General features: G+C 34.1%; 1 protein-coding gene across 2 annotated transcripts in view; it reads right to left on the reverse strand.

Annotated features, from left to right (window-relative positions):
- LOC129224091 (dolichol kinase-like) overlaps positions 1–23,662 on the reverse strand; it is a 42,988-nt gene that overhangs the window by 11,483 nt on the left and 7,843 nt on the right. The window contains exons 3-8 of one of the 2 annotated variants that reach the window (XM_054858495.1): positions 21,242–21,406; positions 19,688–19,857; positions 18,220–18,282; positions 11,515–11,700; positions 6,454–6,666; positions 4,916–5,081 (exon numbers count right to left, since the gene is read on the reverse strand). In XM_054858495.1, coding sequence (XP_054714470.1) covers positions 4,916–5,081; positions 6,454–6,666; positions 11,515–11,700; positions 18,220–18,282; positions 19,688–19,857; positions 21,242–21,406 — 963 coding nt within the window. The remainder of the gene's footprint in view (positions 1–4,915; positions 5,082–6,453; positions 6,667–11,514; positions 11,701–18,219; positions 18,283–19,687; positions 19,858–21,241; positions 21,407–23,662) is intronic. The other variant, XM_054858496.1, reaches the window with a different exon arrangement.

Here is a 23,662-nt window from a genome sequence, read left to right on the forward strand (position 1 = left end):
GGAACACAGCCCTTTTGCGAGTGAAGCTGATGTTTTTTCTTTGACAATAATAAATCTTTCGCCAAACAAACAAAAAGGTATATAATCATATTAACTGTAGCTTTCAAATCTTTATACATTAAGAGCTGCGTTTCCCGGCTTTGCCCGGTCTACCTCGAGAATAAAAAATGTGTCAAGTGACATATATTCAACAATCATAAAAGAAAAAAAAAACACCATGCAAAATTAGTCTTCCAAACATTGACGACAGATATTAAAATACTTTTAAGAAATTAAAATGTGAAAGATGGATTTTGAAAGCGTAACCATGGAAACATGAAATAAAATAAGTTTAACATATTTAATGGCAAACTGGAAAAAAATAAACAATGATTCAAAAAGCGTAACCGTGGAAACGTGAAAACGAAATAGTTGACAACCTGAATCAAAATGACATATTTCGAAATTGATTTTAAAACGCTTGTAACTTTTTTTCTTTTGAAGATAGAAGCTAATTTTTCCGACCATAGGTTGAGATATTTCTGAAGTAAAAAATGTCGCTTTTTTAATGGTGTCAAAAAGAAAACTGTGGGACAATTCTTTCACTTTTTATTGATAGATTTAATGAAGAAAGTTGTGTCTAAATTTCAGCTAAGCCTAAAAAAGTTCGAGCTAAAAACGCAAATTACTCCCGTCGTAATGAAGTTCGAGCATCGAAACAAATTGCTTAGAACGCGGAAAATTCTACCCTTTTCAACGATATATAATATTAATATGTGCAAATAATTTTTCACCCCTTTAACAGCCAATAATAGGCAATTTACGTGAAATTTGAGCCTAAATTGGAATAAAAAAAGCACTATTTATCGGATTTTTTTCGAATTATAGCCTATGTTACTCAGTAAGAAAGCACCTTTCATATGGTGAAAGAATTTTTCAAATAGGTGCAGTGGTTCCGGAGATTACCTCGAACATATAAACACACAAAAATCCACCCTCTCTCTTTATAATATTAGTAAAGATATGTAGCATTCTTTTTTCAGTTCAATGTATTTTTAACCCCCCCTCATACTGGGGGAGGGGGTTGAGCACCCCTTTTAGTTGAAATCTTAATATATAAAAATCTTCTGTGCGGGCGTTTGTCACCATAAGGCTTTTAAACGGCTGCACCGATTTTGATCAATTTTTTTGTGTGTAATTAAGTTGTGGCAAGCATGGTTTCGAAGGGCAATGGATCGAATCGGAAACGTTTTTGTTAATTAATTAATTAATTTAAACATTGGTTGCTTATATCTCCCATATGATTAATATTTATTTTAAACTATTGTTGAGCGAGAACTGAAATAAATATTTAACCCGTTGCCAAAGGACAATAAGAAAGCCAGCTCTGCTTTTTGTAATGAAATTTCCTACTGTGATACTAAAAATGTCAATTGAGAATAGATGAAACGTAGAGAGAGTGAAGCCTTCATTTCTTAAAAGCAACGATTTTAGGTCCTGAGATATATTTTGAAGTGAAGTACTGGAAGTCTTACTCAAAACGTGTGCTCTGTTGTCGTAGTTGAACCATGTGACCGGATCGGTGTTTTAGGTATCCTAACGAAGTGATCAGAAAGTACTGTACCTAACAACATTTGTTTCTCGGCTCAAATCCATCTGAGTTTTGGCACCAATGGGCAAAAATACTTTAAGGATTATCAAACTAATCAATACATTATTAAAGGAAAAGATGATGGAATTTAAAGACGAAACAAATTTTATTTTCGTCCAGATAAATTGCAACAAGGTAGTTCTGTACACAAAAGATCAGTGCAGTGGAAGATCTTTATCTTCGGTGGAAAGAACAAATTAGGCAATATATGAAGTTTAAAAAGTTTTCGTTCAAACGATCGGACCGCGAATCGTTCGAAGATAGCTTCGCTCACTGATCGGCTGGATTACAGTAACATGGTGGCTTGGCGACTTTGGCTATAAACAATAGAGTTGCGTGATAATTTGTTTACATTTTAAAGCTACTGTTAATGTAATTTATTGTACTTTTTGTTTCTTTGGTAAAATATTTCAAATTGCAAAGAATTGTTTTTCATTATTAAAGAGTGTTTGGTCATTTCAGTTGAAGAATGTTTATTTTACATCGGGAGGGGGGGGGAGTGAGAACCGTTTTAACCTTCAGAGAACCGTTTTTACCTTTATCATTTTTTTTAAACGATATATTTTCGATTGCTTTATTCTTTTTCAAATGGGGGATGTTGCAGCGGGATTCCTTGTTTGTTGTAGATGGGTAGTTAGATTTTTACACTTAATATCTGAGGACGCTTTTTATCCTTTGAGTATGGCTGAAGGAACAAACCATCAAGTATGGGAGAAAAAATTGTTAATAAAACAACTGCTCAGTGGGCATTAGATAAATCAAGTTGTAATAAATATACGCATTTTGACACCAAGCAGCTTAAAACATTTTCTTTTTACTTATTTTTTTTTCAACAAAATGGTTCAAACACATGATAGTTGATTGAATTTTTTTAACTTTTCAATTTACAAAGTTTGAACAGAACAACGTCTGTCGGGTCCTCTAGTAGGAAACTAAAATTCTTCCAGTATATTACTATCCAGAAGTCTAAAAATATTGAAGGATGTCATGTTATCTAGGAGAAGCTTTTTTTTACATGTATTTTTGAACTTCTCTAATGTAGAGATATGTCTTCCCATACAAAAAAAAAAAGACTCTAAAACTCGAAAACTGGAAAAAAAAAAAGGGGGGGGGGAGGGATTATTTCCAAAATGTAAGTGTCGATGGGAGAAAACGGTGGTCATTGGATTGAAGGGGGTCATTTTACTAAATCATCAAGAATGGCGTCAGAAGCATTTTTAAGTGTTTTTCGATTACACTTAAAAATGCTTCTGATTACAGTTAAATCTAGAGATGAAAACAGTCAATACTTCTGTGCTAATGCTTTTTAAATTTTAAAGTGTCTTGGTATGGCCACTAGCCTGTCACGGTGTCAGGAGAAGGAATCCCCTGATCCATATTTCAATACATTAATTTCTTAATAGTCTTTTAATTCAAATAACAGGGGGGGGGGCAAACAATATTTAATTTCAGACAAAAAAATGTGAGACACATTTTGTCTTTCTTTCGAACGGAAAAATATAATTTTCTGCCATGAAATTCAGAAAAGATCAGATTTCTTTTCGGAACACCCATGTGGTGGAAAATAAGTGTTCAGATTATAAAGGTGTTCACATAAAGGAGTGTTCAGATAGAGAGTCCATGGTATTTAATTTTTGTTAATAATAATTATTAAAGAAGTACTTTTATACTGAAAAGTAAAAGATAATATTACTTTTTTTTAATTTATGTCTTTTCAATGGCTAAATAATAAATGCAATTTTAAATTATTTCCAAAAAATAAATAAATAAATAAATACCTGATCCCTAAGAAAAGTTTTGAAAAGGGCATTTACGAGTATAGGCAATAGAATTAAGGATTTTTTTTTTTTTTTTTTTTTTTTTTTGCCTTAGGTTATGAATTACTTTTTTCAAATTCTTCTTTAACCCAATTTTGGCTTTGGATTGCAGCACTCTGCTTTCTCAAGTTATGTTCTGTATAATTTTTAATGGGTGGTCAGGATTTGGCACTTTTAAGTTTGAGGTTTCTTTTAAGTTCTTCTTTAACTTAAGTTTAAGTTCTTCTTAACTTAATAAGATGCTTGGGTTTATCAATAGATCTATTTCAAATAAATCTAAAGAAGTTCTTCTGCCCTTATATAGAAGTTTGGTAAGACCCCATTTGGAGTATGCTGTTCAGTTTTGGTCTCCTTATCTTAAGAAAGACATTAATGTATTGGAAAGGGTTCAAAGGCGGGCTACAAGGCTAATAAGTGGACTTTCCCACTTAGATTATGAGTCCAGGCTTAGAAGGCTAAAAATGTACAGTCTTGAGCAAAGAAGAGACCGAGGGGACATGATTCAGCTGTTTAAATTTATTAAAACGAAAGATGTTACGGGGCTAAAGTTTAGCACTGAAAAAAGGACAAGGGGTCATTGTTTTAAGCTATTTAAATCTCAGGCTAACATGGATATTAGGAAAAATTATTATTTTAGCAGGGTAGTGGAACCTTGGAACAGCTTACCGGAAGAGGTGGTAATGAGGAAAGGAGTAGACAGTTTTAAGAGGGCCATTGATCTTCACTGGGGATTGTAAATTGACTAGGACCAGTCTAGCTGGGCCCAGAGCCTGTTGCTGGTCGTCACTTTTGTATTTGTCTTTAAACTACTCCTAGCCTAACTATTTTTGACAAATCCTTTACTATTTAAAAAAAAATATATGAAATTGAAGAAAGTACTAAAATTAATTTGAACTTTGACATCTTGAATTCAAATTATGTTTTTCGCAATCACTAGTATGTATGTGTGTGAGTGGGGGGGGGGGGAGTGTTGTTGTGTGTATGTGTGTTTGTGTGTGTGTGGGGGGGGTACGTGTATGTGTGGGTTTTCATGTGTATGTGTCTGTATATATGCGTGTTTATGTGTGCGTGTGTGTGTGCGTAGGTGTATGTGTAAGTGTAGACAAGTAAGTGACGCAACCTGGAGACTGTTTTGGCTAGAGGAGCAGCATCGTGAGGCGGCCGGCCCACGGTGGTGCTGCAGAGAGAAGCGGGCGGAAAATAAAATCATAGGAATTCAAAACTGACAAGTGAAAACAAAAAGCAATCGTGATTGATCAAAAAAAAAAAATCCTTGTGCTTCAATAACTACTTATTTGATGCTTTTTGCTCAAGAAACAGAAGTTAATATGCAAACAGTTTAAAAACAGATTATAACTTATTTAATACAGTGAAAGCACCATAAAATGATAAATTGACATGTTTAAATGTAAAATCAACACAAATACATTTATATTAAAAATCTTTAAAAAATATTTTGTGTACAAACCTATTTTTGGTTGTGTGAAACCATATAGCCATATTGGTAAAGAACATCCCACTAAAAGATAAATATGAGTCAAAATCAAAGTTCCAGCATCTTTTTCATCTAAAAATACTCTGAAAGCATCATCAATAACAGAGCCTATAAAGGGTATTTTCACTAATCTGCATGCCTGCAAAATATTAAGTGAAATGTTCCATTAATTAAGTATTTCATAGTGCAATACAACAGATTCAACTAAAATGATGACAATAAAATACTGTTATGAATTTTGCAAATGGATATTATTTTTAAGTTTTAATTGTAAATTGGTCATAATCTTGCAAAATTTTAGCCATTATTCCATTACTTTTTTATTCAAAATCATCTTAGTTTTTGAAACATTACTGAAAGTAGTTTTTCCAGTTGGTGGACATTTTTGCATTTAAATCTGTGGGACTTTGCAGAGAAATTGAAACAAGATTGCAAAGTTGTTGTTTTTGGCAAAAAATTGCTGAATGTCGCCAAGTCATTTAGGTTACTAACCTAGTAGATGTTTGTAGATCTGAAACTTTTAGTGTGTTCTACCATTTGAGAGTAAAAATGGACCTTCTAGCATGTTTGGGAGTTGGTTGCCAGTTCACCAGCTGTCAGTTAAAAGGGTTGTTTCTGTGTAGCTCAGTTGCTGTGGTTTTTGGCCATTGTGTTTGATTGTATTTTGTAAGAAAATGCTACGTTTACCGCTTAAATCAGGAATTTGTAACTAGAGGGACCAATGCGTTGGTTAGGAAAATCTGAAACAAAGATACCAAGTCACATGGTTAAATATAGTGAATGATTGACAAGTTTTACCCGAAAGAAAACCAGTGGAGGAAATCAGTTTTCACCAAAACTTTACTTTAAATGATGTCACATGACTTGGGATCTTGGCTTCAAGAAAAGAGAGTTCCACTCTCTAGACATGTTATCACTTTCCAACAGTTTACTGTACTTAATCAGATTTCCTGAATCAACGGATGTTATAACTACATTAATGCTTACATTATCAGATTTCTATTATTTTTTAGTCCTTGGCCCAATTTTTTGAGCTGGCAGTTATTCAATAAAGCATTTTATCTTTAGTCTAAACCAGTCAAAGAACACATATATGAAGCTAAATTTTTTAAATATCGATGGAAAAAGAACTATTTCATACTATAATTTACTGCAATAATAAACATAAAATAATTAGTCTGTTGTCAGTTAACATTTTGCTTATCAGTCAAAATATCAGTGACTTTTGATTCAACATAGTGTATAGTCATATCCTGTATTTCTATAAAACAACAATATTTATTTTAAAGCATTTTAAATATTTTTATGCAATTAAAAAATCAAAACATAGTATTCAAGTATTTTTTTCAAATAGTTTTGGGAAAATAACTATGATGGAGATTATAGGGTAAAAATTACAAGTTTAATGCGACTTGAATAATATACCACGTATGCAAAAAGATGCAAGAAAGGATCAAGTAACAATTATAATTTCAATATTTATGTGCAATATATATCAAAAAGTGTAATACTTCCAGAAAAACAAAAACTGTCAATGCTATAGCAGATGCAAGGTACAGGAGTTCAGGATCATAAAACATCCCAGAAATAAACACAGCATCAATAACAAAATGAAAATATTTTCTAACAATTGTGAGCTTGATTTTCCTTGGCTTTATATTGTATACTATTACAAAAATAATAGCTGCCAATGAACAAAATATCCAAAAAATGATGAGGTATTTCTGGAAAAGAAAAAAAAAAGATTAAATTAAGTACATTTATTTATAATACTATTGATTGAAAAAATAGTACATTGCATAAAAATAACTAATGTAAAATTCAGATTACAACAAGGGTGATATTGGACTCAAGTAAAATTTTCTGAAGACAGCAAAATTTTCTGAAACTGTGAGGAAGCATTTTTTTTTCATTTAAAAATACGCAGTGTTTCTTGTCTTTAAATAGAAACTGCCAACTGCCTTGTCTAGCGGTCAGAGAAGTCTGACAGCGGATAACGAGGTTCTAGGTTTGAATCCTGGCTTGGGCATTGAAGTAGTTTACCTCTCCTATCTTTGTCTTTTCTTCGTTTGAAAATGTTATTGCGCTGTGAAAGGTTGCCTACCCTATAAGCAGGTCTTTATGGCATGTGTGTACTGTGGAATTCACACTTCACCAGAAATTATGGTACAGTTGGGAAAATGAAGCAGTGCACTCCAAATTTCCAGTCTAGATGGTACAAGATAACAACAAATAGAAAAACTAGAAAAGCATATCAAACGTTCAAAATGAAAAATTTATACTCAAGAAATACATTTGTTTTGAAAAATTACGTTGTGTGAACTGCCACTCCACTTACCCTCTACATTATGACCATTAAATTTATTCATAACAGCATTAAAATATACAACGTATTTTGAATTTAGAGTTGTTATAAATAATCATTACAACGTAAGTATGGCTTAAAGAATAAAGCTTTTATTTACTGAAAACCAAGCTAGATAAATTAACTAAGCTTTCTTTAAACATAAAATGACAAAAGAACAAAAGCTATTGTTGCCAATTAATTTAGTTAAAATGAGTATTGCCAAATAGCGTAAACAAGTATTATATGACATTCACCCCCTCCTAATTAATTTTTACAGTCTATAACAAGATTGTAGCTCTCAGCCTGTTACATAGTCAGCCAGATAGGATGGTTGGCGCCTTTCTCTGGTAGAGTGAAAGACAACTTCATCATTCATTGATTCTGCGAAACTGTTGCGTGGCGTTCCTTTATGATATTCTGGAGAGCTGAGCGAGAATGAAGATTTTTCCAATGTAGTATGTTGGGTCGCCTCTTCAGGTAGATCATCAGTCGGTTTGATATTCTGACGAAGTGGGGAAAGATGATTCGACTCATCGTCGCAAGTAGAGTCCTCATCCCCTCTTGGAGCTAAATGTCTTAAAGAAACAGTGGTTTCGCGTCCGTCAGGATATTTTACATGAGCGTACTCAGGATTTGCTTCAATAAGCTGGACTTCTTGCACAACTGGCTCATACTTGTTGGCTCTTGCATGGTTTTTCAAAAGAACAGGACCAGGGCGGGAGAGCCAAGTAGGCAAAGACCGACCGTTGAATGATCTTCGGGCATGAATGAAAAGACGTTCGTGAGGTGTTGAGTTGGTGGCAGTGCACAGCAGAGAGCGAATTGAATGTAGTGCTTGCTGCAATACCTCCTCCCAACGTTCTATTGCAATATTTTTTGATTTAACAGCAAGTTGTATGGTTTTCCAAATTATACCATTGTACCTTTCAACTTGACCATTACCTTGAGGGTTGTATGCCGTAGTACGGCTTGTAGCAATACCAAGCGAGGTCAAGAAGCTTTTCAGTTCACTGGACATAAATGATGACCCTCTATCCGTATGTATATAGGCAGGCATTCCGAAAACCGAGAAAAGGTTCTGGAGATGTGAAATAACTATGGCAGCAGATACATCCGAACATGGAAACGCAAAAGGAAACCTGGTGAACTCATCCACAACCGTAAGGAGGAAATGGTTCCTTGATACAGCTGGTAAAGGTCCTTTGAAATCAATATTTAACCTTTCAAAAGGAGAAGTTGCTTTTATCAACTTGCCTTCGTCCCTGCAAAAACGAGGCTTTACTTCATTACAACATTTGCATGAGTTTATAACTCTTTTGATGTCTTCTAGAGAAAAAGGTAAGTTCTTTGCTCGCACCCAATGGTACATTCTCGTAATGCCAGGATGGCACAAAGAGTCATGCAACATATTCAAATCTACTTGAGGAACAGAGACACCACTTACTCGCGAAAGAGCGTCGGCTGTGGCATTTTTGTTACCAGGTCGATAGATGATGTCATATTTAAAACATCCCAGTTCCAGTCTCCAACGCATAATCTTTTCATTTTTTATCTTACTATTATGATGCTGATCAAAAATAAAAGCAACTGATTTCTGATCAGTAAAAATCTCGAAGTGTCTGCCGATCAGGTAATGTCGCCATGTTCTCAAAGACTCTACAATAGCATATGCCTCCTTTTCAATGATGGCATGCTTTCTTTCTGATGGGCTGAGGGTTCTGGAGAAGAATGCAATAGGTCGATTTGCTTGACTAAGTGTAGCCGAGATTGCGAATTCAGAGGCATCTGTTTCAACTCTGAACGGAATTTTATCCTCGATTGCAGCTAGTGAGGCATTGGTAATATCAGATTTTAGAGAGTTGAAAGCTGTCACAGCTTCCTTGGATAAAGGAAAAGGTCCATTGCTCAAGAGAGGGCGTATTTTTTCGGAGAAGCTGGCGATCCAGCGAGAGTAATGTGCGAACATCCCTAGAGCTCGTTGTAAAGAGGCCGTGTCTCTGGGCACAGGCATATCCATTAAGGGAGCCAATCTATCACGATCAGGTTTAATCTCCTTATTGCAAATGGTATAACCTAGTAACTTGATACATTTCACCGAGTATTGGGACTTTTCTTCATTTAGGGTTAAGTTGTACTTCTTTACTGCAGCTAAAAATCTCTGTAGGTTGTTATCATGTTCAGTTTGAGTTTTACCACAGACCGTTACATCATCTAAATAGGGGTAAACACCGTCTAGTTTTTCATTTGCGATAATCATATCAATTGTCCTCTGAAAACTGGCTACACCATTAGTGACCCCAAAAGGAACACGCAAGAATTGATAGAGTTTCCCACTCGCTTCGAAGGCAGTATACTGCTTCTCAGCGTCCTTGATTGGTACCTGATGGTAGGCGCTCCTCAGATTTATTGTGCTGAAGATTTCATATTTAGAGATTTCGGAAATTAATTCTTCAATCCTTGGGAGAGGGTAAGCGTCCAGAAGGGTAAACTTATTTATGGTTTGTGAGTAGTCTATTACCATGCGATTCTTATGAGTGTCTCCTTTGACAACAAATGCTTGAGCTCGCCAAGGGGAGTTACTGGGTTCTATAACGCCTTCGCTCATGAGCTTAATTATTTCAGAAGCAATGAACTGCTTGTCTTCATTGGTTTGCCTCCTGGGCTTAGTAGCAATAGGTTTACAGTCGGGTGTAAGGTTTGAAAACAACGAAACAGGTGGGACTAAGGCTACGGCCAGGGAGCATATACGTAAAGGAGGTCTCTCTCCTCTAAAGTCAATCCTTACCGACGAATGATCACTTAATACGTTGTGACCTACTAAAAAGTCTACACACAAGTTTCGCATGACTAATGCCTCCACATTGTTGTATTTATGACCTTGCATTTTGACTGAAACAGTACAACAACCAGAAACTTCCGTGGTCAACGACGAATTCGCCATGGTTATTTTTCCATAGTAAGGATTCACTTCTGCGCGGCATCTCTGAACATGCAACGCATTGATAAAACTTAAAGAGCTCCCAGTGTCTATCAGTGCATTTAGCTTCACTCCAGTAATTTCCACTTGAGTGACCGATTTTTGAAGACAATGGGGGAAGACAGAAGCAGAAGCGAGGAGGTAGGACAAAGCACTGGATTGTGGTGATTTGCCTTGTTGAAATGGGGAGGACTTACATGATCTTTGGAAATGTCCTTTTTTTCCACAATTTCGACATATCGAATCCTTTGCTGGGCAAGCACTCCGAGGGTGATAGTCATTCCCACAGAAATAACACCTCTTTGAACGATTTGGGGTAACTGCTGCAAGCTGATGAGCATCGTCATCTTTCGAGCTCTCCGTGGTTGCCCCAGTTGTACAAGGGTTTTGTAAGAGGTAAGAAGCTGAGTGATGCTCAGCCAGCTCCAGAGCTCTGGCTTGATCAAACGCATTCTCCAGGGTGACAATGGAGTTCTCCAGCAGTCTTTCGCGAATGCGCGAGTTCTTGAGGCCACGAATGAAGGCATCTCTGACATACTCGCTTTTGTTCTGTTCTGCATTGACAGCTTTGAAACTACAGTCCTTGCTAAGTTGCTTGAGTGCTTGAAGGTATTCCTGTACTGACTCACCACTCTGCTGAGCTCTTGATGCCAGGCAGTGTCTCGCAAAAATTTCATTGCGCTTTGTTATGTACAAAGCATCTAAGACTGCTGTGGCATCTGTATACTTTGTGCAATCATTGATATACATATAAACTGTTGCAGAGACATAATTGCATAATAGGGAAAGCTTGTTACCGTCTTGGATGTCCTTAATTTGCGAAATGAAGTTAGAAAAGGTTTGGCACCAGTGCTTCCACTTTGCCTCTGCGCCAACGCTTGTGGGATCCACGTCAAACCTTTCCGGTTTTAGTAATTGCTCCATTTAGTTGCTTGCTCAAATGTTATCAGTAAATAAAATTGTTATAAATAATCATTACAACATAAGTATGGCTTAAAGAATAAAGCTTTTATTTACTGAAAACCAAGCTAGATAAATTAACTAAGCTTTCTTTAAACATAAAATGACAAAAGAACAAAAGCTATTGTTGCCAATTAATTTAGTTAAAATGAGTATTGCCAAATAGCGTAAACAAGTATTATATTACAAGAGTAAAGCCATTTATTATATAAATATATATTTATTTATAACAAGTTAGTGAGCAACCATATTAATATGAATTTATCTTTGTTCAAAACTCATACGTACTCTTTTTTCATTCTTTAGGCAAAAACTGATAAGCCAAATAATCGGATTTCGCTGAAGGTAAACCGACCAACTTGTGATCAAAAGAGGAGCAAACACTAAAAATGTAATGCTCATAACTTTTCCAATAGTCAGATAAGGAACCTTGTGGAAAATGTGCATTAAGAATATGCTACCAGACAAGAGAATCTGAAAAAGAAACGTGTATAAGTCGAACAGTAAAATGTTTTGTACTAGTTAGACACCAATGCTGCAAGATTGAATTTATTTGCACAAAATGAGTCGAGATATTTACAGAATTACTCTTGTTTAGCTTCTGCGCATGACCAGGACAACCAAGCAGCCATTTGGGTGAGCTCACTGTCATGGCTCAGTAGTGCTTAAATAAGGATGCTGCTTTATGTAGGGTTAACATTTAAAAGACTATGTCCGAGAACCAAATTTTTTTTGAATTTGGAGTTCAATATTAATGTAATTTCATTATTATTTTTCAGTAAAACCCAATATACTTACATTTTATATCAGATCCCTTGTAATACAAATACAAATGTGACAGCCAGCAACAGGCTCTGGGCCCAGCTAGGCTGGTCCTAGTCAGTTTATAAGTCCCCAATGCAGTGATGTTCCCATGAATTTTTCTGAGGGTATACTCCCAGTAATCCATTACGCACAATTTGTGTATGTGATCATATACGTAGTATGTCATAATATGAAAATTTATGAAACTTGAGGGTATATGCTATATGTCTAAAAAATGTTTGAGAGTATACGCATACAGGGTTCATACACTTGTGGTGAAAAAAAATTCCCTGACTTTTCCAGGTTTTAAAGGTTGTTTTTAATAAAATTCCAGGTTCATTTAAAATTAAGCTCAAAATACAGTATCTTAAAAATGTAATAAAAAATGTTAAAAGTAATGAAATAAAAAACTTCATAACTTGTTAAATATGTAAACTGTAAGAAAAAAGTCACAAAATGAGGAAATAAACATAGATTTTTCATTTGAATATTAAGAATTATTTAATCTAAAATACATTTTTAAAACTGAAGTAGTACAAGTTTCCATGCCAAAAGCAATTTTTCGGTGGTGGGGGAGGGGGTAAAAGCAAGGGATGCCAAAAATACCTTTGAATTTTTGCTCAATAGGCATTGCACTGTGCACAATTCAGGATATTATCAGTAAAAAGGCAAACCAGAAACAGATGCTAAAAGATTGCTGCCCAATCACCAGCAATCCGCTGAAACTGCCTAATCCTTCTCCCCCCACGTGCATACAATATACTACACAGAACAATGGTGGCATCTGATTTTGGACAGGTCGAGAAGCTAAGGTAGTGCCCTAGATTAGACGATTTTCCTTTCACAAACGAAAATCTCGATAAATCGCGATAGGATGATGATAAATAAAAAATCAGAAGAAAAACGGAAGAAATTGATATTTAAACGCAAAAACGGGAGAAATGGGCGAAAAACGGGAGTCTACCCTGTAGGGAGGCAGAGCATTCCATAAAAAAAATTAACATCCGCCGATCTTAGGCCGATGCCAAATATCTCCAGTTTTTTTTCCTTTATCATACAAAAAGATACTTTCATTAAGATTAAAGGGGAAAATAAAAAATGCGGCGCAAAACAATAGCGAAATTTAGAACAACGTACCAAATATCGCACAAGACAATTTGTGCTTTTCTTTGAGTCAGTTCTAAAAACCCGCAAAATTCCGAAATCCGGAAAAAGTCATGGTCCGAATTTGGGGTACAAGTTGTAAAGTAAAGTATCTCTATGCTGAAAAAAAGTCACCAAAAAGGTTTTCTACGGTAGTACATTTCAAATAGAACAATTTGCTTCCATTTCAAATGCAATTTTTTGGGAAGGCAGGGGGGGGGGGGGGGGGTGCTAAAAAGTAAGGGACGCCAAAAATAACTTTGAATTATAGCTTAATAGGCATTGCACTAAGTACAATTCAGGAAATTATCAGAAAAAGAACAAGCCAGAAGCAGATGCTAATAGATTGCTGCTCAATCACGCGAAACGCGCTGATATTGCTTAAGTTTTTCCTCCCACGTGCATACGATATACTGCAAAGAACAATGGTGGCATCGGATCTTCGATTTGGTCGAGAAGCTATGGTAGTGTCCTTTAATCAAGATTAGATGATTTTCCTTTTACAAACCAAAATCTCGTTAAATTACGATAGAATGATGATAAAATACAAAAATCTGAAGAAAAACGAGAAAAATTGATACTTAAAAATGGGCAAAAAATGGGAGTCTCCTGTGTTGGCAGGTTTGGCATACTATTAAAAATCAACTTCCGCCGAGCATAGGCGGATGCCAAAGATCTACTTTTTTTTTCTCTCTAGCATAGATTCTTTCAATAAGATTAAATGGAAAAATAAGAAATTCGGCACAAACGATAGCGAAATTTCTAACAACGTTCCAAATATTGCACAAGAAATACAATATCCTATACTGTGTATGTATGAGTACTAATGTCCTTTCCTTTTGTTTGCTTAACGGTAATAACGCTAAAAATAAATCATTAGGTAGTACATTATTTGTAAAACAACATTCATTTATTTCTTTTTTAAAACCGAGTTGGGACACAGAATTTTATTTTAGTGCAAAGAAATTGCATAAAACAAAGATTCCATGCATTTTTTGAAACAAATTTAGTATTTTTCTGCAATTAGGACAATTAATTAAAAATACTTCATTAAGTTTTCAAAAAACCAATGTATTTAAAGTTATATTAAAATATGCAAAAAGCAAACCTACTACATTTTAGATTTTCAATAAAATGTATAATATTCCGTATTTTTGAGCAAAAGTTCGGCGGCAAGATTAATTCAGAAAAAGAGAAAAATAAAAATCGTTACCGTAAAAAGGAACCTTTGACTAAAAACACGAAATCGCGAAAACGAAACTATTCGATCTCTCCAATCATAATATCAGTAAAAATTCAGCTTCTTAGCCTATTAGTTTTTTTATTTTACGAAGCATGAATTTCCCTTTTATGCGATGTAGTATAAAATTATTACTTCTTCACGGATTTAATTTAGCAGCTAAAATTTTATGATGACTCAATATTAACTACGTTTCTTGCATTATACGCAGATTTATGCATTTTTTTCTTTTTTCAGAGCGATTTTAGGACTTGCGGATTATAATACGCCATCGAGGAAAATATGACGGAAATTAAGTCTGTAATCTGTCAATAATCTGTTTTTCCATTCAAGAACATGATTACAATTGCTCTTAGTTAATAAATCTATATGCATTTAAATATAGGAGGGGGGGATAATGAACAAGACCTTCATTTTTCTATAGCGCTTTACAGTAAGATTGAATATTTATATCGTTAATCGCGACGAGATTTAAAAAAAAAAATCTTTTTGAAAGTTATAAATTCCTATTTGAAGTTTATATACATAAATAAATAATAAAAATAATATAAACTTATCGGAAACCACGAAGCTGTAGAAATTTCTGGCATCCAGCATCCTAATCGTCTTAAACATTTTCGATTCCAATTTGGCGCGATTTGGTGGTGGGTGAAAGCTTCTCATAACGAACAGAATGTTGTGGCAACCCATATAAAACTTTAGGCAGTAGAAAGAAATGCGTTCCCCTCACTGACTCCATGCAAGAAAATTTTCGCTCTTTTGGTGCATTTTTCGTGTGGAAAAAAAAACGTTCGTTTTTCGATTGCAGTTTTTAAGTGCCAGCGTCGGTTTAGATAAAAATTTACAATTTTTTTCGTGAAATCACAATAAAAACGAAGACTAGATCTCATGGTACTTAATGCCTTGGGGAAAAAATGGAAAATTTTTTTTTTGGAGGACAAAATTTTAAAACTTCCTGACTTTTTCCTGACATTTTTGACAGTGTCATTTTCCCTGACAATTCCCGGAATTTTTTTCCCCCGGATATTTGCACCCGGCTCATAGACTACTGGCGTATATGGAGTTTTACCCTATGTGAACACCACTGCCCCAATGAAGATCAATAGCTCTCTTAAAGCTATCCACCCCTTGCTAATTACCACCTCCTCCGGTAAGCTGTTCCAACAGCCCAGGACCTTACTAAAGAAGTAATTTTTTGTAACTTCCAGGTTAGCCTGAGATTTGAATAGCTTAAAACAATGTCCCCTTGTCTTGCTTTCCATGAGAAAATTTAAACCATTAACATCTTTCATTTTGATAATATTAAACAACTGAATCATGTCCCCTCTGGCTCTCCTTTGCTCCAGGCCTATTAAGTCTGTTATAGAAATACAAATACAAAAGCGACGACCAGCAACAGGCTCTGGGCCCAGCTAGACTGGTCCTAGTCAATTTACAATTCCCAGTGAAGATCAATGGCCCTCTTAAAACTATCTACTCCCTTGCTCATTACCACCTCTTCCGGTAAACTGTTCCAAGGTTCCACTACCCAGCTATAATAATAATTTTTCCTAATATCCATGTTAGCCTGAGATTTAAATAGCTTAAAACAATGACCCCTTGTCCTGTTTTCAGTGCTTAATTTCAGCCCCGTAACATCTTTCATTTTAATAAATTTAAACAACTGAATCATGTCCCCTCGGTCTCTTCTTTGCTTAAGACTGTACATTTTTAACCTTCTAAGCCTGGAATCATAGTCTACGTGAGAAAGTCCATTTATTAGCCTTATAGCTCGCCTTTGAACCCTTTCCAATACATTTATATCTTTCTTAAGATAAGGAGACCAAAACTGAACAGCATACTCCAAATGAGGTCTTACCAAACTTCTATATAAGGGCAGAAGAACTTCTTTAGTTTTGTTTGAAATAGATCTATTGATAAACCCAAGCATCTTATTGGCCTTGTTACTAGCAATGCTGCACTGTTGGCTAAACTTTAAATCCTGACTTATTAAGACCCGCAGATCAGTAACTTTGTCTGCCTGACTAATGACTGAACCTTGCAAATAATAACTTGTACACTTATTTCCATGCCCTAAATGTAGCACTTGACATTTCCCAACATTAACAGCCATACCCCATTTATCAGCCCACTCCGTAATATGATCTAGATCCTCTTGCAGCTGTTTTGTTTGTTCTTCATTATCTACAGTCCCCATAACTTTGACATCATCAGCAAAACAATTCATGTTCCCAGAAATATTTTTGTGAATATCGTTCATAAAAACAATGAACAAAACAGGCCCTAACACTGATCCTTGAGGAACCCCGCTTAAAACCTCACTCCAATTAGAGTAATTTCCCCTTACAACTACCCTTTGTTTCCTTCCGGTTAGCCAGTTTTTTACCCAAATGAAAGTTTTCCCTCCTATTCCTATATCAGCTAATTTGCTAAGTAGAGCAACATGCGGTACCTTATCGAAAGCTTTTTGAAAATCAATGTAAACAACATCTACAGGCTTTTTATTGTCCAAAGCCATGGTAACTTTGTCATAGAAATGTAATAAATTATTAAACAAGATTTGCCTTTCCTGAAACCACACTGAAAACTAGTCAATAGATTATTAGTCTCTAGAAAATTTACTATCTTAATTTTTATCAATGTTTCAAAAATTTTGCAAACCACCGAAGTTAGACTCACAGGTCTATAATTTCCCACACTCCCTTTAGACCCTTTCTTGAAGAGCGGTGTAATGTTAGCCAGCTTCCAGTCCTCTGGCACTGTCCCCGAGTTATAAGAAGCATTGAAAATATTTACGATTACAACTGCTAATTCCTCTGCACATTCAACTAAAATTTTTGGATAAATATTATCAGGTCCCGGAGCCTTAGTCTCTTTATTTTTTTTCAAATGAAGTAAAACGTCATCCCTGGAAAATACAAAGTCCTCAAGCTGTACTATAGCTTGTGTTTTGTTGGTGTCAACTGTTGAGATACAGTTATCGTTAAAAACACTCGAAAAAAAGTTATTAAGAACATTAGCAATATCACTATCGTCCTGAATTAAAATTCCGTGCTCATCAACCAGTGACCCAATATGACTATTTCGAACTTTCCCCGAATTAGCGTATGCAAAAAACCTCTTGGGATTCCTGTTTATGTTATCTGCCAGTCTTTGCTCCAACTCTCTTTTCTGAATCCGTACCAAATACTTAAATTTACGCCTTGCCTTACAATATTGGAGCCTATCTGCACTGTGACCTGTTTCTCTAAACCTATGAAAAGCAGCTTGCTTGTAATTTAGAGCGTCTTTAGTTTCCCTGGAGAACCACATTGGCCAAATTTTAGTGTTGACACCCTTTCTCCTAAAAGGAACATGATCCCTAACCGTATTCGCTAGATTTTCCTTAAACTCTGCCCACTGAAGATTCACATAGCTATTGTCCAATCCAGAAGAAAAAACTGCTTTCAAACTCTGCCTAAGTGCCAAAGTGCCACGTCATAGTATAAAGCTGAAAGTCCTTTTACTAGTCTAGTGACCCTTCTTTGAACAAAATAACTTCATTGTTTTATTCACATTAAATATATTTAATAGAATCCATATATTTTTATGTGTTGCTAAGTGAGAATTAATCTTAACTTTAAAAAATTAATTAAAACTGATTCATCATGAAAATTTATTTGGTTAACTGTTGCATGCATACTTTATTTTTAAAAAAAACCACATACACACAGCTGATTAAAGTAAGTTCACTGTGTTCACAAAAAAAGAAAGGGGAAAAGAGGAATTAAATACATAAGTAACAAACAGAAATAGAAGAAAATTACCTGCAAAAATTTGGTTGAATCTAAAAGTGGATGAACAGCTCTCGCTGAAGTTATGTAATCATTCTGAAATATTAAATAAATCATAATTAATAAGAAACCAAATTTATTATTATTTTATTATTGTATGTTGTTTTAAGAGTTTGATACTTGTAGATCCGCAGATACGCATTGTTTGTGCCTAGATCTGTGAATACAGATACAGATCTCAACTTTCCCCCACTTTAATCCCTCTCCAAGGGGAAATTTTCGACCAAAAGTATTCTCATTAGGGTAAAGGCAACACTTCTCTAAAAAATCCACCTATAGTGAAAACATCCTAAGAATATGATTTATTTGTACATAAAAGATACTCCGAGAAGAACAGGGAAAAATCAGTAGGAATAGGATACGGGAGGAATGGGAAAGCCTCAAATTTAGGCTGAAATGAAAGGTGAAAAATTATTTCTAGCCTGTTCAGTAGATGTAGCAGCAAGAGTCTAAAACTGCTGCATGTACTGGAAAAGCAAAAAATAAATTTTCGTATTTCATTTCAGCATAAATGCTACGCAATTCCTCCCAACTCGCCCCTAATGATAAAATAACAGAGCCAGGAACAACTTTACAAACGGCAAACAGCAAATTTATTCTTACTTTTTTCGAAGAATGCCTAGAAAAGCCAAAATAAGGAATAATACAATCCCAAAACAATGAAAATTGACTACTTAATAGCTGAAATGATACCTTATAATTTTTATAAGAAATGAAAACTAATGTAAATGGAATTCATTAGCATTTTATAGTTACTCATTTGTGGAATTTCAAATCTGTAATAAAATTTAAGACTAAAAGATACACTTACAATCCGCCAAACGTAAAACGAATATGGATACAGATTTTTATTTTCCCTTGGATATCCGTCAATATGCATATGGATATCCGGCACATCACTACTGACTATCAATACAAACTTTATGTGAATTCAATCACGAACATAGGTGGCTGGTGCACAAAAAAAGTGGGGGTCAAAAGAAGTGTGAAGGACAAAGAGGAGGGCTTTTTTTTCTGCATAATTGTGCCACAATTTTGAATTTTTGAGCATCACTAATAGTTTAACTTCTAAAAAATGTGGAATAAGGCCTTGAAATTCAGAAAAGATAGCCACTGTAAACTACTCCTTTCCAGTGCAAAGTTCCGTTCTTATGAAATAACACGAAAAAAGCCCATTTATTTGAAATGTTTAGCTTTTATTTTTGTAAAATAAATCAATTCCTCAAGGGAAAAAAATCCTTTTTCAATCAATCGTTAACTTTTAACTCTGAAAAGTAAGAGGCCAAGGCCTCTTTGAATTTGGAAGTGAGGGGGCAGTTGCCACCTCCCGCCTACGAGTCGCCTATGATCACAAGTTATCAACACTACTCACTTCAATCTGAAAACATTCCAAGCTTTATACATTGTGTAGAAACCATTAAAACATAAGAAGGAAACTGACCCTGAGTAAGATAGAAATCACAGTAAAGAGAAGAACCAAAGTGATAGTTTGGGATATAATTTGCAATTCTCCAACTGTAAAACTTCTAGGGCAGCTTATCATTATGCTTGAAGCTAGACTGTTATAATACAAGATGGTCAGAAGGCACACAATATAGATGACTGAAAACTCTGAAAAATAAAATATACTTCTATAAATTTATAGCAAATTCAATACTTTCTAGCAAAGAGAGCTTTATATTTCCCCAACAAGAGCAAAATCAAGTGAAAGTGAACAGCATTACATGCATCTCCAACTAATAATAATAGTAGGGCAATTCCTTGGGTAACTAACTGACATTTTTAAAGCAAAACTATAATCATTTTGTCACATTCCACCCAAAATATACATTACTTTGGAAATCACTTCCCCTGTTTTTTTGTTTTTGCTAAGCCAAATTCAAAGTTGTATTTGAATTCTCTCTCTCTCTCTTTTTTTTTCATGATTTAATTTTTTATTTTTTAAATAAACATGGTAAATTGACGGACATGTAGAATGATTTAATGACAGTCAGTTTACGCCAAGAAAGAGCCGAACATTTTGAAATTTAATTTTAGGACCGGAAAATGGTATTAAATGGCTCTTTCTACCTGAAAAAATTATCTGGTCAATTTGATTTTAACGCCATTCAAAAGCGCCCATAAAATACCCACATAGTTCAATCACTTCCTTCAATTTAAAAAAAAGACTGCAAAATCACCTGGAAAAAATTAAAAAGCATCATTAAGCATGATCTAATTTTAAATTAGCGTGGAAACAATTTTCAGTATTTTTTTTCAGTCGAGCAATGCAGCTAGTGTTCAATCAAAATGAAACAAAATAAATAAATATTTAATTTCCAAAATGTGCCATTTTAATCAAGGAATAAAGTTAACAATTGATTTTTTCCCCTTTAAGTACTTAGGTGTTAGTAAGTATTTGTCTAAAATTAGGGATGCACCAAATATTTGGTTGGTATTCAGCAGACAAACTGAACTGAATACATTGTTTTGGCTGAATACTTTAATGTTAAATATTCGAAAATTGGAAAACTAACATTCTATTATTTTTATACATTAATGAAAGCTGTAAAAAAAAGTTTAACTAAATATTCGGTTAGAACTTTAACCGAATATTCTGTATTCAGCAAAATATGGTATTCCGAGCATCCATACTTTAAACGCAGATTGAGTGACTAAAAAGCTTTGACTTTTTTTAATATTTCTGAACCAAGACTCTTTCTTTCGGTGAGTTAAAATATTTTTGCAGGATGTATTGCTTTTCCTTCTGTAATGTTGTTTAATTATGTTATTTCCTCCTTTTTCAATACATGATAAATGAAAAATTAGCTTAAAAGCCTATTTGTTATACAATTTATGCATTTGAATCATATGAATCTTTCGTTAACCCCATGCACACACACACACACACACACACACAGCCCAGATCTCTTTCCCTTTCTATCAGTATGACCCACCTAGCTAAATGGTTGCCAACCACTGTTGCAGAACATAATCCTTTAAAATACAAACTTACTAGATTCTGTATACCATGATATCAATGCAGATACAGGAGTTGAGAGAAGACAAGAAAAAATGACGCTAGCATAAAATCCACATGTCTTTTCTTTCCAAGTACATTCTTTCAGAAAGAATGACATAGATAGGACTGAAGTAAAGGCAAATAAGAGTTTTGATGTTTCTGAAAAAACAAGTATGAATAAATGTGTAACACATACATAAACATACATAGAATTTATGAATATTTTTATTTTTACTGCATAATATTAATAATCTAATTAATAATCTATTTATCTTATATTAATAATGTAACAGGTATTAACTTTTCAAGATTTAGAGGAAAAGGGGATCAAAACAGAGAGGAGCATCACAGGTGTACACAAGGGAAATAATTTAGGGATAAAACTTCCTTTGAAACCCAAAAAATTTCCTTTATTAACCACAGAAAAGAACTAAAATCAACTTAATCACCTCCGATTTTTTTCCTGCTACTCCACTGAGGAACAAGATCAATGACTATCATTAAATTGAATTATTAAATTTTTAAAGATAACATAATTGTAGCATTTCAACTTTGACTAATTGATTTAAAAGATCAGTAATTAAGTAATTCTTGTGAATTGGTTATAAATTATTTGTTACTGTTTTTTTATTATTATTATTATATAGATTTCATAACTGAATGGTCCGTTATAAAGCAATTCTTTAAATGATCAGTTATCGAGCAATTACTTTGAACAATCCGTTATTGGGTGATTTTTTTAAAGGGTAGCTTTATAAACGAATGACTGGTTATTAACTGTTTTTCCTTCGGATGAAATTGCTTTATATTACAAATACAAAAGTGACGACCAGCAACAGGCTCTGGGCCCAGCTAGGCTGGTTCTAGTAAATTTACAATCCCCAGTGAAGATCAATGGCCCTCTTAAAACTATCTACTCCCTTGCTCATTACTACCTCTTCCGGTAAGCTGTTCCAAGGTTCGACTACACTGCTAAAATAATAAATTTTCCTAATATCCATGTTAATCTGAGATTTAAATAGCTTAAAACAATAACCCCTTGTCCTGTTTTTAGTGCTAAACTTCAGTCCGGTAACATCTTTCATTTTAATAAATTTAAACAACTGAATCATGTCCCCTCGGTCTCTTCTGTGCTCAAGACTGTACATTTTTTACATTAACAACATACAGTTGAAAGAAAATATTTTTACTAAGATAATTTAACATACATCTTTGCAACTGAATTCTTGCTTGAACATCAACTCTTTTTGAAACAAATTTTCATTCATCATATTTTCAGGTCCCCCTCTTTCATTTAAAAAAAAAAAAAAACCTCAAAAGTTGTCTTAAAGATGTTACTTTGTTTAAAATATTTTTTAAAAAAATGACTGTTTCATCTTTTTTCTTTCTTAAATCAAAGGTATCTATTTAATATTATTTTATTGCTATGAACTAATTCTACTTGACTATTTAATATGACAGAAAAATTGAAACACAGCCTTTATGCCAACCAATTTTCTCACACACTTTGAATTAACCGATTTCTGCATTTACTAGATTTGGATTATAAAAGAATTTTTGCCTTTTCAACTCAGAAAAATAGAAACCAAAGTACATTTATACAGAAATACAAACACGTATTTGTATTTTAAGAAAGAAATTTAAATTACATCAAATGAAAAAGCTTTAAACAAAATTTATTACAAGGGAGGAATTAAAAACAAACTTCCCCTCTTTTATAGATTTTTGCTTCAATGTTTTAAAGAAACATCCTTTCACAAAAGTATCTATTTCTTCTAAATAATTTAACACCCATGAGGCATTCTTCTGCTGTATTAAGAATTGTTACATAATTTGTAATGCCACTTCCTTTATAGTAATTAAATTTTAGGCTTCAGGATCAGCATCTTCTTCATTACCTGTTTCGATCTAATCTATAGTTTCCTTTTGGGTTTACATCTATCATTACATCTGACATTAAAGCTTCGTCATTTATTTTTACATTCATCAAACAAGGCAATTGAAATGATGTCTTTTTTCATTATAGTTCGAAAAATTTAAAGACTTGTGCTGGAAAGGGTTAAAAGGATGAAGTTTCCATTTCTTTTCTTCTATTTATGACCTTAAAAATTACTTTTTATTATAAGTTCAATTTTGTCTTTTTCATCTTCGTCTCAAACGATTGATTTAGGACTAATTATTAGATTTATCTGATAGGGAATGGCATTTCTTTCCCGTTAAGGTAGTTCGTGGTAAGGGGTTTTGACTGTATTCTTAATATTATTATTTTGTTTCCTATGTAGAGTCAACGAACATTATGCTTAGCAGTGGCGGCGCGAGAGCAAATGTAGACGTCGGCGATGCAGTTTTGCGAGGCCCTTTTAATCATAAAATATTTTCAGACAAATCATTGAATTCATGGAATTAATTTTTTTT

The sequence above is a fragment of the Uloborus diversus genome, chromosome 6, assembly GCF_026930045.1.
Source record: "Uloborus diversus isolate 005 chromosome 6, Udiv.v.3.1, whole genome shotgun sequence".
Classification (NCBI taxonomy): Eukaryota; Metazoa; Arthropoda; class Arachnida; order Araneae; family Uloboridae; genus Uloborus; species Uloborus diversus.